This window comes from Hyperolius riggenbachi, chromosome 4 (genome assembly GCF_040937935.1).
Source record: "Hyperolius riggenbachi isolate aHypRig1 chromosome 4, aHypRig1.pri, whole genome shotgun sequence".
NCBI lineage: Eukaryota > Metazoa > Chordata > Amphibia > Anura > Hyperoliidae > Hyperolius > Hyperolius riggenbachi.
Genome location: NC_090649.1, coordinates 466349869 through 466365121, shown reverse-complemented (window position 1 = coordinate 466365121; position 15253 = coordinate 466349869). Strand labels below are relative to the sequence as shown.

The window sequence follows — 15253 nt, the reverse complement described above, 5'->3', positions numbered from 1 at the left end:
ACAGACCAATTTTACCCCCTTCCATGTAGTATGAGAGCCATACTGTACACAGTCTATTCTATGGAGCTGAACTCCCCATCAGATAAAAATCTTTGCAAGGCGCTGCACACACAGATGCTGTACACATGCAACAGATCAGTATCTGTAATAGATCAGTTCCTGCAAAAGATCCGTTCCTGCAAAATGCATTCATAGTCTATGATATCTGCAGATCTCATACACACCTTGTTTAACGGACAATTATCTGTAGACCAGATCCACCAGGTTGGATCTTCAGATCTGCAGATGAATGTCTGTTAAACAAGGTGTGTATGGGGATCTGCAGATATCATAGACTATGAATGCATTTAGCAGGAATGGATTTTTTGCAGGAACAGATCTTTTGCAGATACTGATCTTATGTGTCTGTACAGCATCTTTGTGTGCAGCATCTTGCAAAGATTTCTGTCTGATGGGGAGTTGAGCTCTATAGAATAGACTGTAGGTATGGCTCTCATACTACATGAAAGTGGGTAAAATTGGTCTGTGATCTTTCATTTTCCAAAGACTTTTATCTGACGTGTGTACGCACCTTTAGCAGCCATGCTTTTGGTGTATATGCAGAGCTTCTGTTTGGGCTCAAGGTTCGTTTGCAGTTTCTGGGGGGGGGGGGGGGGGGGGGGCTCAGCGCACCTCTGATTGTAGGCCATTTGGAAGCGGCCTGGTGATGCGCTGATCCACCTTTTGCGCAATAGACAATATTACTTGTGTACAAAAGCAAATATGGTAACTGTATGAGTAATAAAAAGTAGGAAACCATTTTCATTGAATGTTATGTCAGAGTTTTATCCCACTTTAAAGTGGATCTGAGATGAAAAACTAACTATAACAAGTAACTTGTATATTATCTAAAGTTTAGATAGTTTACACAGCAAACCTAGCTGCAAACAGCTTCAACAGTTTATGATGATTTCTTCCTGTGATACAATGAGATCGGCCATGTCCTGCTTGTGATCATTACATACAGCTCTGAATCTCCAGCCTTCAGCCTGTAAAAAAATGTCCCTCCCCTCCTCCTCCCCTCTGTCTCTGAAATCTCTGGCTAGTAACCACCTCCTCTTCCTCTTGCCCAGACTGAGCTCCCATAAGACCTTGCTACAAGAGTCTTAGAGTGCCTAGGCACTGGAGGAGCTGTGGGCGAGGCTTGTTTAGTTTATTAGGGTATTAAAACAAAACAAAAACATTTGGCTTGAGGAATGCCCTATAAGTTATATGTAAGGAACACAATTATGCAATGAGTAAAAGTTTATCTCGGATCCACTTTAAGCTGATGCTTTGCACCTATACTGATATTAAACTACCTTCAGTGTGTTTGGATCCCGGTTCTTCTTATTGCTTTGTAAATTTGCCCCCTCCTTCTCAATGTAAATTCTTTCAGCGCTCATCATTCTTGTGCAGTTATTATCAGCACTTTAGTAAGCACAGAGTTTGTACCCACACTAGCCGGCTCTTGGCCGAGGCGCATTACCTGCAGGGCGGCGCTGCGTAGTTCTAGGCATGTTGCAATTTTCCCAATGGTTTTCTGTAAACAAGAAAAAAAAATGAAAATTAACTGATACATAATTTTACACTCAAGTGAATTCAAAATACAACTTAAAAAGGACTGGATCTGTGTCAGTGACCAGTCAGTCAATTAATTGGATAAAGTACCACTTGGGCCTAATCTGAGGCACTTCTCAGTGCAGTGCTCAATCTTTAGGTGACCATACACTTATAGATTTGTAGAAGATTCGACCATCAGATAGATTTCTGTCAAATGCCTGTCAGGTCGCATCTGCCAGGAATCTGATGTGTGCCACACACTAGGAACAGATATCCAATAGATTTCAGAACGAAATCTTTTGGAAATCAATCTAAAGGGGCCCATACACTGAGCCAATTTTTGGCCGATCGATCGATTTGCGGCCGATTTCGATTGATTTCAATCAATCTGGCAGGCTGGAAAATCTAGGTTGATCTGTTGAGATTGCTTATTTTGCATTGGCCCTAATTGAAATCTGATGGCAAAAACAATGCCATCAGATCGATTTTTTTTCAATAGATTTCAAACTAAAATCTATTGGAAATCTGTTCCTAGTAAAAAATGTTCCTAAACACATCAGATAGATCAGAAATCTACCTGATGATCTATCTGCTGCTAATCTAACGAGTGTATGGCCACCTTTAATGCATTATTGCACCATTAGATCCAATGCCACTCTATGGGGCCATCGATCTGCCAGCAGCAGATCGACCTAGATTTTCCATCCTGTCATATCAAATCGATCCAAACTGGCCACAAATCAATCGATCGGCTGATTCGATAGAATCGATTTCCAATCGATGGCTGAAATCAACCAGTGTATGGGCCCCTTTTGGCTGTGCCTTGATATTAGCGGCTAGACTGGACAATGTTTCCTGAACTGCCTATGAGAGCCGAACTAATCCCACAATTCAACAAGGTAAATTCAATTAGGAACGAGGATAAGTAAACAATGTACAGAAGCAAAGTGCCACACACAACGGCTGTTTCATGGGTCAGATGTGCTTTCCACTGCAGTACAAACTAACATCTCTCCTCTCTGGATTCAGCGTGCGGATGGGTCAGTCAGGTGTGGCCATGTGACACCCAAAGAATGAAGAACAGTATAGAACAGACTACCATAGCCCAGCATTACCCGGTTACATTCAGTTTCTCCCGCACTCAGCACTATGCAGACTGCGCAAGTTTATTTGTGACTAAAGTGTGGCTTCATAGGACATTGCAGCCATGTACAAGGCCACTGAAGGAAGAGACGGTCTAGCACTTTGCTGGATATCAGGAAGTTTCTCTATTGCTGGTTTGCCTGAGGAATTTGTCTTATTGGTAGCAGAAGATATGGGAAGATATGGACTCTTAAGGTAACTATACACTACCTCGATTTCCCTTCGATAGACAGCAGATTTGTTTACTGTGATTGAATCTGCTGTGGAATCGTTAACACAAATGTTGACCAGTTGACCAATTTCCATCCGAAATCGATCAGTTCAGTCGATCTGTCCAGGTGGAAAATTTTGCTAGATTGCCGGCGGGTCTGGACCGCATCATTAGCGGCATTCGATTCGGCAACAACTGACGCAGAAATAATCTCACTTGCCCCGTTGGAGCGAGTCCGAGTCTATGCTGCCCCTTTCTCCAAATGTCCTTCGTCTCCATCTCCTCTTCACTTCCTGTCCCGTCCTGTGAGAAGCCGAAGTTCAAACAGTAAAGCGCATGACAGGAAGTGAAGAGGAGGTGACCAGCCAGAGAAAAGGACAGCACGGACCCAGGGACTTGTGCTGGCGGTAAGGTAATATCATTGCTGCTGGCCGGGGGAGCCCAAATGGGGGAGGGGGTACGGGGGAGGCAGGCAGAGGCAGCGCCACAGGTTGTGAACCGATTTCATGCTGAAATCGAATCAAAATCTGTGTGCAGTGTATGGGCAGCCAATAGATCCCTCTCTGATCAGATTCGATCATCGACCAGTGTATGGCAGCCTTTAGTTCTGATCCCCGTTGCATAGGTGGCGTGTATTATGAGTGGACTCCCTGTATAAGTGGCGTGTTTTGCCAGCCAGGCATGTGCACTATGGACGTTATATGGATTTGTTTTAAAGTGGACCTGAACTTGCACAGGACAGAAGGAAAACATACAGAAATGTACCCTGTATGTATTTAGAGAGTTTAGGCTGTTACATTCCCCCTCATCTGTGACCAATCACAAGTTGTAATCTGATCTCTCCCCTGGGTCACATGACTGCCACGGCAGAGATAGCAGATAAGCTCATTTGAAAACACAGGATGTTAACCTACTGCCTGTTCAGTATGCCAGCACCTATTCAGTGGGAGACCTTGGGCAAGTCTCCCTAACACGGCTACTGCCTATACAGTGCGTCCTAGTGGCTGCAGCTCTGGCGCTTTGAGAAAGCGCGATATAAATGTTCTGTGTTTGTTGTTTTGTTTCTTTGTTAACCCTATGTCTGCTTCCATGCATCAGGAAGTAGAAATAGTGCAGATTTATTTTAGGATTTGTATCAGCTGTAACAAATAAATGTTTTTGGTTTTGTTTTTTATTAAAGGTTATTATGCTGTTGCATATCTTTTAGAGCAGAAAGGAAGTTCTGAGTACAGGACTGCTTAAATGTCTTTTAAATTCTCATTTTTGTATCAATAGTAGTAGCAGTAGGGTATTGTACCGTGTTAGCCATGAGTAAAAGCAAGAAGTTTTAAATCAGGATGATACCATTTATTGGCTAACTACAAATGAATAAAAATAAGCAAGCTTTCGGCCTTGCAGCCTTCGTCGGGCTTATATCATGTTAGTTTGCAGGCTGGTGGTACAGACAGCTTATATACATGCAACATCATAAAGCAGGCCATACACTGGCTCGATTCGCGGCCGTTTCGACAGCAGATTCGATCCTGGGATCGAATCTGCTGCCAATCGTTCGCGGTAAACGCAGCCGCCGATCCGATTTCCTCCCGAAATCGGATCGGTCCGTCGATCGCGCCGTGCGGGAAATTACCCTCGATCGCCCGCGGGTAAAGTGCGCGTCGCTAGCGGCGGCCGATCCGATCAAGTATACATTACCTGAGACTGGCTCCCGGGCGTCTTCTCCGTGCTGCACGGCTCTGTTCCGGCTCCGTTCCGGCTCCATCCATCCCGGCGCTTCCTGTGTCACTGCAGTGACCAGGAAGTTCAAATAGAGGGCGCTCTATTTGAACTTCCTGGTCACGGAGTAACACAGGAAGCGCCGGGATAGAGCCGGAACCGAGCCGTGCAATGCGGAGAAGATGCCCGGGAGCCAGCCTCAGGTAATGTATAAGGGGGGGGGGGGGGGGGGGGGGGTTGGACAGGCGGCAGGAGTAGCTCAGCAGATGGTGAATCGGTTTCAGGCTGAAATCGATTCACAATCTGTTTGCAGTAAAGGCAGCCATACGATCCCTCTCTGATCAGATTCGATCAGATAGGGATCTGTCAGCTGGTCGATCTAATGGCACATTGACCAGTGTATGGCCACCTTAAGGGAAAACAGATTTTTTTTTCAAGCATAAATACATGTCATTAAGATGCCTTAATTCAAACAGACCATCTAAATGGGGTTAAAGGTTGTTAGCTAAGATAAGGATCCTTGTTTACGCCATGCTCACAGACCTGGGATTAGGATTGACCCAGAGGTATCGTAAATTCTTAGTTCACAAGTTCAGCTAGAATGGCTGAGAAAGTTTAAATATCATCCGCCTCATACCAATATAAGAAGTTGTTGTCCTTATTCAAACCGTTCTGCACAGCTTTGAACAAATTTATAAATTTTGTTTCTGCTATTGATCGATCATTTGACGTTTTGAAGCCACCCTTCAGGGCAGTGACTCGAAGATCATCTCGATATACATCAGGGGTAACAACATACAAACCTCTGTGTATCGTAAACCTACAGACCATCCCACATACCTAAGATATTAGTTAGTTTTCATCCCAAGCACATTAAGAACTCTATAATTTACAGCCAAGCTATAAAGGTACAACCGGATTTGTTTTGACAGGATGGACAGAGACAAGCACCTGGATCGCCTTAAAGGGACACTTGAGTAAAACACTTTTTTTTTGTTTGACTTACCTAGGGCTTCCAATAGCCCCCACAGCTGTCCGGTGCCCTCGCTGTCTCCCTCCGATCCTCCTGGCCCCGCCAGCAGCCACTTCCTGTTTCGGTGACAGGAGCTGACAGGCTGGGGACGCGAGTGATTCTTCGCGTTCCCAGACACATTAGCACCCTCTATGCTGCTATATGGTATATGATATATGCTATAGCAGCATAGATGGCGCTATTGTGGCCAGGAACACGAAGAATCACTCGCGTACCCAGCCTGTCAGCTCCTGTCACCGAAACAGGAAGTGGCTGCCGGCGGGGCCAGGAGGATCGGAGGGAGATGGCGAGGGCATCGGACAGCTGCAGCGGGCTATTGGAAGCCCCAGGTGAGTAAAACTCTTTTTTGTTTGACTTAAGTGTCCCTTTTAAGAACACTTTCATTAAACAAGGTTACAGTCCTCCTATGGCTGAGGCCCAAATCAGGAAAGCCAGCAACATCCCCAGGACTGAACTCCTGAAATATAAGCAAAATCAGAAAGAGGACCGTGTTCCATTGGTTGTCGCCTACAACCCACACCTGGAAATTTTAAGGAGGATTGCTAAGGAACTTCATCCCATTTTAACCAGGGATCAGACTGAGAAAGATATTCCCTAAACCTCCACTCTTGTCATATCGGCAACCACACAATCTAAATCAGATGATTGTCAGGAGTTCTTTGAATAGGCCTCAACAAAACGCTGCCGACCAAAAATATGTGGAACCTGCAGACACATTTACTCCACTGACAGGGTAACGATACCAGGTTCACAACAGGAGTACAGAGTACAAGGTACATTTTCCTGTGGTTCCACCAATCTGGTATATCTGATCATGTGTGCTAAATGCCCCAATGTTATGTACGTGGGAGAAACTGGACAAACTCTGCGCAAACGTATGAATGGACACAGGCACACTATTAATGATACCAAATCTGGACTCCCAGTTGCTACACACTTTCGGTCCAACGGATACAGCATGGACGATCTTCGTGTCACTGCCCTGAAGGGCGGCTTCAAAACATCAAATGATCGATTAATAGCAGAAACAAAATGTACAAACTGGTTCAAAGCTGTGCAGAACGGTTTGAATAAGGACAACAACTTCTTATATTGGTATGAGGCGGATGATATTTAAACTTTCTCAGCCATTCTAGCTGAACTTGTGAACTAAGAATTTACGATACCTCTGTGTCAGTCCAACTCCCAGGTCTGTGAGCAGGTGTTAAACAAGGATCCTTATCTTAGCTAACAACCTTTATGGCCCATACTCACGAGGGACTTTTGTTGCCTCAACACGCGGCGCAGGTCGCCCGTGAGTATGGGCCGCGCGCACCCCGAACTGTCGCCCGCAACGGGCGCGCACCCCGAACTGTCGCCCGTCGCTGATGTCGCTAGGCGATTGAAAAGTTCAATCGCCTGGCGACAGTCGCCGCAACTCCGCCGCAGCTGTCGCTAGTCCGCGTGAGTACGCGGACTAGCGACAGCAACCTCCATTGAGGTACACAGAGCTTCCGGCGAGCTTCCGGCGGGGGGAGGAGGAACGTCGGCGACAGCTTTCGTCATGCCGCTGGTCCCTCTTCCGCGTGTGTACGCAGAGGGACCTGGCGAGGAGCTGTCGCCGGCCTGTCGCCCACACGCTCACGTGTGCTGGCGACAGGCAACATTTGCTGCCCGTGAGTATGGGCCATAAACCCCATTTAGATGGTCTGTTTGAATTAAGGTATCTTATTGACATGTATTTATGCTTGAAAAAAAAAAATCTGTTTTCCCTTTTGATGTTGCATGTATAAAGCTGCCTGTACCACCAGCCTGCAAACTAACAGGATATAAGCCCGACGAAGGCTGCAAGGCCGAAAGCTTGCTTATTTTTATTCATTTTTAGTTAGCCAATAAATGTTATCATCCTGATTTAAAACTTCTGGCTTGTATCAATAGAGTATCTACTTTGCTAACACACTTTATACATTGTAGCACTGTAGATATATACATTGTGGCACACTTCGGCTACATTTCGGCTACTGCGGAAACAAAAGGAGGCGGCACACAAGGCGGGCAATCGGGAGGACTTCAGGAAGGCGAGGAACTCTCTGAAACGAGAGTTGAGAACCGCAAAAAAGGAGTTCGCTGAGAAGTTGAAGCAGAACCTGCGCTCGAATGACTCACGAGCTGTTTGGCAAGGGCTCAAGGCTGCCACAAACTACAAGCCTCCACCGCAGCACGCATCTCCCAGCGCTGGGCTGGCTGATGAACTAAGCAAGTTCTACTGCAGGTTCGAGAGTCAGGCTGAGCCTGGGGAGCACCTACCACCTCCTACTCTCTCCCCACTCCACGCGTATCGCGAGCCAACTGAGGACTCACTCTCTCTGGTGGTGGGAGAGGCAGACGTTCGGCGCCTCCTGTCCAAGCTAAACGCCAGGAAATCCTCAGGCCCTGACGGCGTGTCCCCAGCCTGCCTCAAGACCTGTTCGTGGCAACTTGCTCCCATCCTCACTGCAATCTTCAATAAGTCACTGACAGAGGGCAGAGTCCCTGCGTGCTTCAAGAGGTCCACCATCATACCTGTACCTAAGAAACATGGCATCTCTGAGCTCAATAACTTCAGGCCGGTGGCCCTGACGTCTGTCATCATGAAGTCACTGGAGAGAGTGGTCTTATCCTCCCTCAAGCTTTCCACCTTGCCCCTACTGGACCCACACCAGTTTGCTTACAGGGCAAACAGGTCTACCGATGATGCCCTAAACATTTGTCTAGAATACATCCTTAACCATCTCGACAGACCAGATGCGTACGCCAGAGTACTGCTATTAGACTTCAGTTCGGCATTCAACACGATATGTCCACGCATCCTTCAGGATGTCCTGGATACACTAGGGGTCCACCCCACCCTGCGCTTATGGATCACGGACTTCCTCTCTAAGAGATCCCAAGTTGTCAGGCTGGGGAACATCTACTCGAGAGAAGCGACAACCAACACAGGGGCACCCCAGGGCTGTGTCCTGTCCCCAATGTTGTTCTCCCTCTACACAAATAACGGTAGATCCACAGCGGCCTCTGTCAAAGTCATAAAATTTGCTGATGACACCACCATTGTTGGTCTCGTCACCAAGGACAACATTCAGGAGTATCAGCAGCAGGTGGAGAGAATATGCCAGTGGTGCACTGAGAACAGTCTGGTGCTCAACACAGCCAAAACTGTTGAGCTAGTAATTGACTTTAGGAAGTCTGCTCCCACCCCGCCTCCCATCTACATTGACGGTGCCGAGGTGGCCAGAGTGCCCTGTGCCCGCCTTCTGGGCACTACCATCTCTAGCAATCTCAGTTGGAAGACCAATATCATGGCAACCCAGCGGAAAGCCCAGCAGGGATTGTTCTTCCTCCGCCAATTGCGGAAGTTCGGCATGGCGAATGAGATCCTAACATGTTTTTTTTCCGCCACCATTGAATCGATCCTCTGCTCCTCCATCTTGGTCTGGTATGCGGGAGCTACTGCCAGTGACAGACACGAACTACAGAGGATCATCAGTTCGTCGGAGAGGATCATAGGGAGACCCCTGCCCCCACTTGACATCCTGCACAGCACAAGACTGCGTGCCAGGGCACTGAAGATTGCAAGTGACCCCTCACACCCAGGGCACGACTTTTTCACCCAACTTCCACTGGGCCGGAGACTCCGGGCCATCCACACTAAGACCTCCAGGCACAAGAACTCTTTCTTCCCCTCGGCCGTCAGCCTCCTGAACTCCCTTAACATTCTCCCACCCTCTACCAATGGCCTACCACCTGCAAAGTAGCTGCCGGCAATATGCACACAGACGCTGAGCGCAGACTGTGCACAGTCTTTTTCCTTTTTTGAGTTTGATATGCTTTCTTTGAGATGTCTCTACTGTCATGTCCCTATTGTATTGTGACGCTCTCACTGCCTCTTGTCTATGTACCTATTAGAAGCTATGTATTGTGCCAAACCCAATTCCGGGCATGACCAGTCATGCTTGGCGAAATAAAATGATTCTGATGTATACATTGAGATTTATACTTCAAAGTCCCCTACATCCAGCACCGGTGGGGATCACCAGATGCCGGATATGCGTATGAGAATTTTGGGTGCCATTGAAAAAACTCGGACGAAGGAACAATGCAGATAGTAAAATATCAATATATTTACCGATACTCTACAACAGGGGTCCCCAAACGTTTTGGGTCGAGGGCCGGGTCAACATGCTTCACACTGCTGGGGGGCCGGAGTATACATCTTTGTGCACCAGACAGTGAAGCATACCCAGGTGACAACCTGCAGTCCAATTGGACAACAGTGTAACCTGATGTGGAATTTGATTGGAAATCAGCGAATTAGGCCTGGTGCACACCAAAAACCGCTATCAGATCCGCAAAATGCTAGCAGATTTTGAAATGCTTTTTCTTATTTTTCTATGGCGTTTTGCTAGCGTTTCGCGGATTGCTGCAGCGGATTTCAGTATAGTACATTTCATATATTGTTACAGTAAAGCTGTTACTGAACAGCTTCTGTAACAAAAACGCCGGCAAAACCGCTCTGAACAGGCGTTTTTCAGAGCGGTTTGCGTTTTTCCTATACTTAACATTGAGGCAGAAATGCATCCGAAATCCCAAAAATGCCTCACCCCGGGAGGATTCGTATCTGCAAAACGCCTCCCGCTCTGGTGTGCACCACCCCATTGAGATACATTGACCAAGCGTATCCGGAGCCGCAAGCGGCTGCAGAAACGCTGAAAAAGCCGCTCGGTGTGCACCAGCCCTTACTGCTTATTGGCTTCATTCTGCAGACCACCAATAATTAACAATGTAGCTGACCGCATCTGTAATACATTAGACAGGGAGGGGGGGGGAACATTTATAAATACCTGAGGCTTCCTCCAGCCCCCCCCCCCCCCCCCTCCAGCTACAGGAGCGTGCACGGCCGGGCTGAATATGCGCCGCGGACTAGAGGACTTTGTGGCCAATTTGAAAACATCTGTGTGGAGGGGTCTGGAAGAAACCCCAGGTATGTAAACAAAAACAAAAAAACAAACAAAAAAAACAACAACTTTTCTTTCCCTCCATCTCAGGTTCTCTTTAAAAAAAGTGTTAATTTTCATTAGTAAAATATTGGCAATTGTTACCAATATTTTACTATAGCTAAACCTAACCCTACTCTCCTACGCCTAACCCTAAACCCATCTGATGGTGCCTAATCCAACCCCCCCCCCTCCCTTTTCCCTGGTGGTGCCTTAGGGCCCTTTTACACTTAATCAGTTGGTATGCGTTACTGTGCGTTGGTATGCGGTTTTTTCCATAGCAGTGTATTGGAAAAAGATTTCAGTTAAGACGCGTTAAGTGTGAAATGTGCCATAGGAAAACATGGATTTCACTTTGAAAATCAGTTTTCTTTCAGTTATAACTGAGAGCAACTGATTAAGTGTGAGGCCCCATTCACACTAGAGCGTTTTGCAGCGATTTTGGCAAAAACGCTCAAACGCTAGCGCTTTTTAAAAGCGCCAGCGTAATGAAACCCTATGGGTCCGTTCTTACTTGGGCGATTTGCGCTAATTGCCGCAAATCGGCCAAAAATACAAAACGCGTCGCCTGCACCATTTTCAGGCGTTTTCCCGGCGATCGCGTTTTAGGGCTATAGAAGTGCTAAACGCAATCACGGCAAAATCGCTGCTGTGTTCAGTGATTTTTCCAGGTGAAATCGCGGGAAAAAAAAAAATCACTCCTGCGAAAACGCAAGTGTGAATGGGCCCTAAAATGGGCCTAAAACTAAAACCCCCCTGGTGGTGCGAAATAAAAACAAAACATAGCAAAAGAAACAATTACCAGGTGCCGCCTGCATCTCCCCATTGTTGCCGGCTCGCTGATATTTTCAATTAAACTATGGTGGAACCCGATTTGTCCACAAGCCGCATGCACCCTCATCCCGTCGGATACATATGCATAGTCTGGTTGCTTGACCACCTGGCCGAAAAAGCAAGTTCTCCTCCTCCCCCTCCCCTCAGCATAAGATGCTCCCCGAGCCTCTAGCGACATCTTCAAGCCTTTCTGTGGCTCCTGGTGGCTTTCCGGCATCCGTGTACGGCTCCAGTCACATGACCCGCCGGGAGCGATGCAGAGATGCCGGAAAGCTGGTAGAAGCTACAGGAAGGCTAGAAGATGGCGCTGGAGGCTCGGGAGTATTATGCCCTTGAAACCGCTCCTCCCCTCTTCCCCAAAAAAAAGAAAAACCCCAAAGCACAGTCTCCCATTTTCCCCTCATGCATGCTAGTTAGTTGAGACTTCCAGTTGCCCAAGTTCTGGATAACGGGGACTTTGCTGTATATATGTGTGAAGGCACCCCAAGGTCCTCTTGGCACTAAGTAGAGGGTGTCTATTTGCAGCTTGTTAGTTGGATATTGGCTGTAAAGCAGGGGCAAATGTGGGTAGCAGGGGCATAACAACAGACCCTGCAAGGGATGCAGCTGCAAGGGGGCCCAGAAACTGCAAGGGGCCCCCTTGGGACAACTAAGGGCACAGGGAGAAAAATAAACAACTTTCTGCTCTCTGCACAACTGTTCTAATGACTGCATCTGCTCAGCCACTGATTACAAATCTTTGTCTGCAAAACTTTGTATGATTTGTTTACAGTCCCTATTCAGTGTGCAGCAGGCTCTTGTGTACAGCGCCCAGCCCCCAACATCTCTACCCCTCCCCCAAGTGCTCTGTACTGTAGTGATGCCAGAGGAGTCTGCAGAGCCAGTTCTGCTCCATCAGAGAGGGACAGAGTGAGTGTACGCTGAGGCTGGAAGCATACTCATCTGTCGGTTTTCAGTATGCGTTTTCAGCACACCATGTGTGTCTGTATATGTGAAAACCTTCACATTTATCAGATGCTAATGTAATTGAAAGAGAAATGGCATGCAGTGCTTGCTGTCTGTTTTTATCTGCATGGGGAAAACATATTCAAGTGTGCACTAGCCAATTGAATAACATTGGCTTTCAGTTTAGAAAGCAAGGGGTGGGGGCCTTATCCAAAGTTTAGCAGGGGGGCCCAGTGATTTCTAGTTATGCCCTTGGTGGGTAGCTCTCCGCACCATATAAACCCTGTGTAATAGGCCAGGGCTATATAAATAATAGGCATGAATGGTGCTTAGTGTAGTTGTTTAATAACAGAAGGTTACGGACAGTGGAGACTCAGACACAGATGCTGGGAAGTCACTGGGGGACGGCGAAATGCTCTGTTTAACAGCAACAGCGTGTTTTACAGCCGTCTACAAGGCCTGCCGACAAATCCTCCAGATGTACGCTGCCTGCGAGAGGCTGGTACGGCCGTATATATCCCCATATAGAGCCAGACATATACTGCGCAGCAGTTCATAAACTAACTGTCACTTCCTCATTTAAACTGGGTGCGGCTGCTTCACAACACAGCTATGAATAATGCTGGCTGGGGAGCTGCCAAGCTCTGATCCGCTCTCCATATACATCCAGCCCTTCCAGCGCCGCCAATCCCTGGAAAGCCATAAAGGACGCAGGTCAGATGGCGTTTCCAATGCGACCCGCCGAAGTGGGGGCTGGGGGATCAGCAGAGAGAGGCGCACTGGTTGTGTGGGAACTACAGCGCAGGGTCGCCGCAAGGCAGTCCGCTTTATGTTGATCCCGGAACACCAACACAGCCAACTGGGGGGGGAAGAATACTGACACTAGCGGCACCTGCAGTTTAGAGAGGAACTTCATCCCAATCAGTAGCCAATACCCCCTTTTGTAAGAAAATCTTTACTTTTTCTCCAATAGCTCATCAGGGGGGGTCTGTATGGTTGATGTTGTGGTGAAACCCCTCCCACAGTGTGATGTCATGGCAATGGTCGTGACAGTTTGCAGTCTGTGAACCTCGTTGAATTGTGGGAAATAACAGCTTTTTCCAACTGCCAAGCAAGCAGTATCTCCCTCTGTGCATAGAACGTTCAATAATGAGCATTCCGTATAGATCACCTGGCAGAACTAAAGAGGTCACCACCAGTGATAAATGTCAGAATGTAAATCAGAGAGAAGATAGATTTTTACAATCAGCAAAAACTGACAATCTATAAATTAATATTGTAAAAAAATAAAAGCAATTGTATTCATTATGTTGCTCTTTTAGTTTGCGATTTCTATGCATAATCTTTCACCTGCTAGTTGCTGAAAGCATCTAAGGCACAGAAGACGACAAAACATCTGCTATGAGAAAACAGAAATGTTCTAGGGGCATATGATTTAAAGGTGCACTACAGCGAAAAACTGTAAAATTTACCGTATTTTTCGGACTATAAGACGCACCTAGGTTTAGAGGACAAAAACCCAGGAAAAATAAAAATATACTAAACCTGGTGCGTCCATGGTACAGGGGCGTGTTATGGACCTTTTCCCCTAATTATTATGCCCCCCTTATGTCTTTCATGTACTTTTGCCCCCCTGTGTTCACCTATGTCCCTCTGTGTCCACTGTCCCCTTGTGTCCACTGATGTCTCAATGTCCTCTGTCCACCTGTGTCCCTGGTGTCTGATGCCCTGTGCTCTGTCCCCCTTCCTCTGTCCCCTTGCCCACGGTTTCCTTCATGTCCAGTGTTTTCTATCCCCATTGTCCCAGTGTTTTCTATCCCTGTGTCCCCAGTGTCTGCATGCCCCCCTGTGCCCCAGTGTCTGCGTGTCCCAGTATTTGCATGTACTCCATGTTCCCAGTGTCTGCGTGTCCTGTCCTGGTCTGTGCATCTGGTGTCATTGTCTGCCTGCACTGTGTCCCCAGTGTATGCGTGTCCCCCGTGTCTGCCTGCACTCGGTGTCCCCCGGTGCTTGCCTGTCCTCGGTATATCCATTTCCCTGGTGTTTGTTGTGTCCCCTCAATGTTTGTGTGTCCGCGGTGTTTTAACACATATAAGTAGCTGCCACATAGTCATCAGGCTGTCCCTGGTTTCCCATATATGTACCTCTTTTGCAGCTTTGGTTATCGCGCTGTCCCCGGTACCGCCGTAACTTGTAACAATCTGGAAGTCCCGGACATCTGTGCAGGGAAATGCACCAATCAGGCAGAGGGCTCTGTGATTGGCCACAATGACGGAGAGGTGGTCCCGCCCTCAACACCATCACTCGAGCATTGCACAGCATGATTGGCGGTTGAGGCAAGCGCCCCCGCCTGATTGGTGCATTTCCCTGCACAGATGTCCGGGACTTCCAGATTGTTACAAGTTACGGCAGTACCGGGGACAGCGCGATAATCAAAGCTGCAAGAGAGGTACGTATAAGGGAAACCGGGGACAGCCGGATGACTATGTGGCAGCTACTTATATGTGTTAAGACACCGCGGACATGGAAACAGCGGGGACATGGAATTACCGAGGACACGCAAAAACACCAGGGACACGCAAACACCAGGGACACGAGTGCAGGCAGACACGGGGGACATGCATACACTGAGAACACGCAAACACCAGGGACACGCAAACACAGAGGACACGGAGTGCAGGCAGACACGGCAGCGGGGGAAATACAGACATCGCAGAAATGGGGTAAAAAACACAGGCACAGGTCCAAATATGTAACATTCGGACTATAGGACGCACTGAC

General features: G+C 47.6%; 1 protein-coding gene across 2 annotated transcripts in view; it reads right to left on the bottom strand.

Annotated features, from left to right (window-relative positions):
- Positions 1-15253, bottom strand: part of AIDA (axin interactor, dorsalization associated) — an 84787-nt gene that overhangs the window by 33790 nt on the left and 35744 nt on the right. For both annotated transcript variants that reach the window (XM_068279683.1, XM_068279682.1), the window contains exon 3: positions 1508-1561. In XM_068279683.1, the coding sequence (XP_068135784.1) occupies positions 1508-1561 (54 nt within the window). The remainder of the gene's footprint in view (positions 1-1507; positions 1562-15253) is intronic.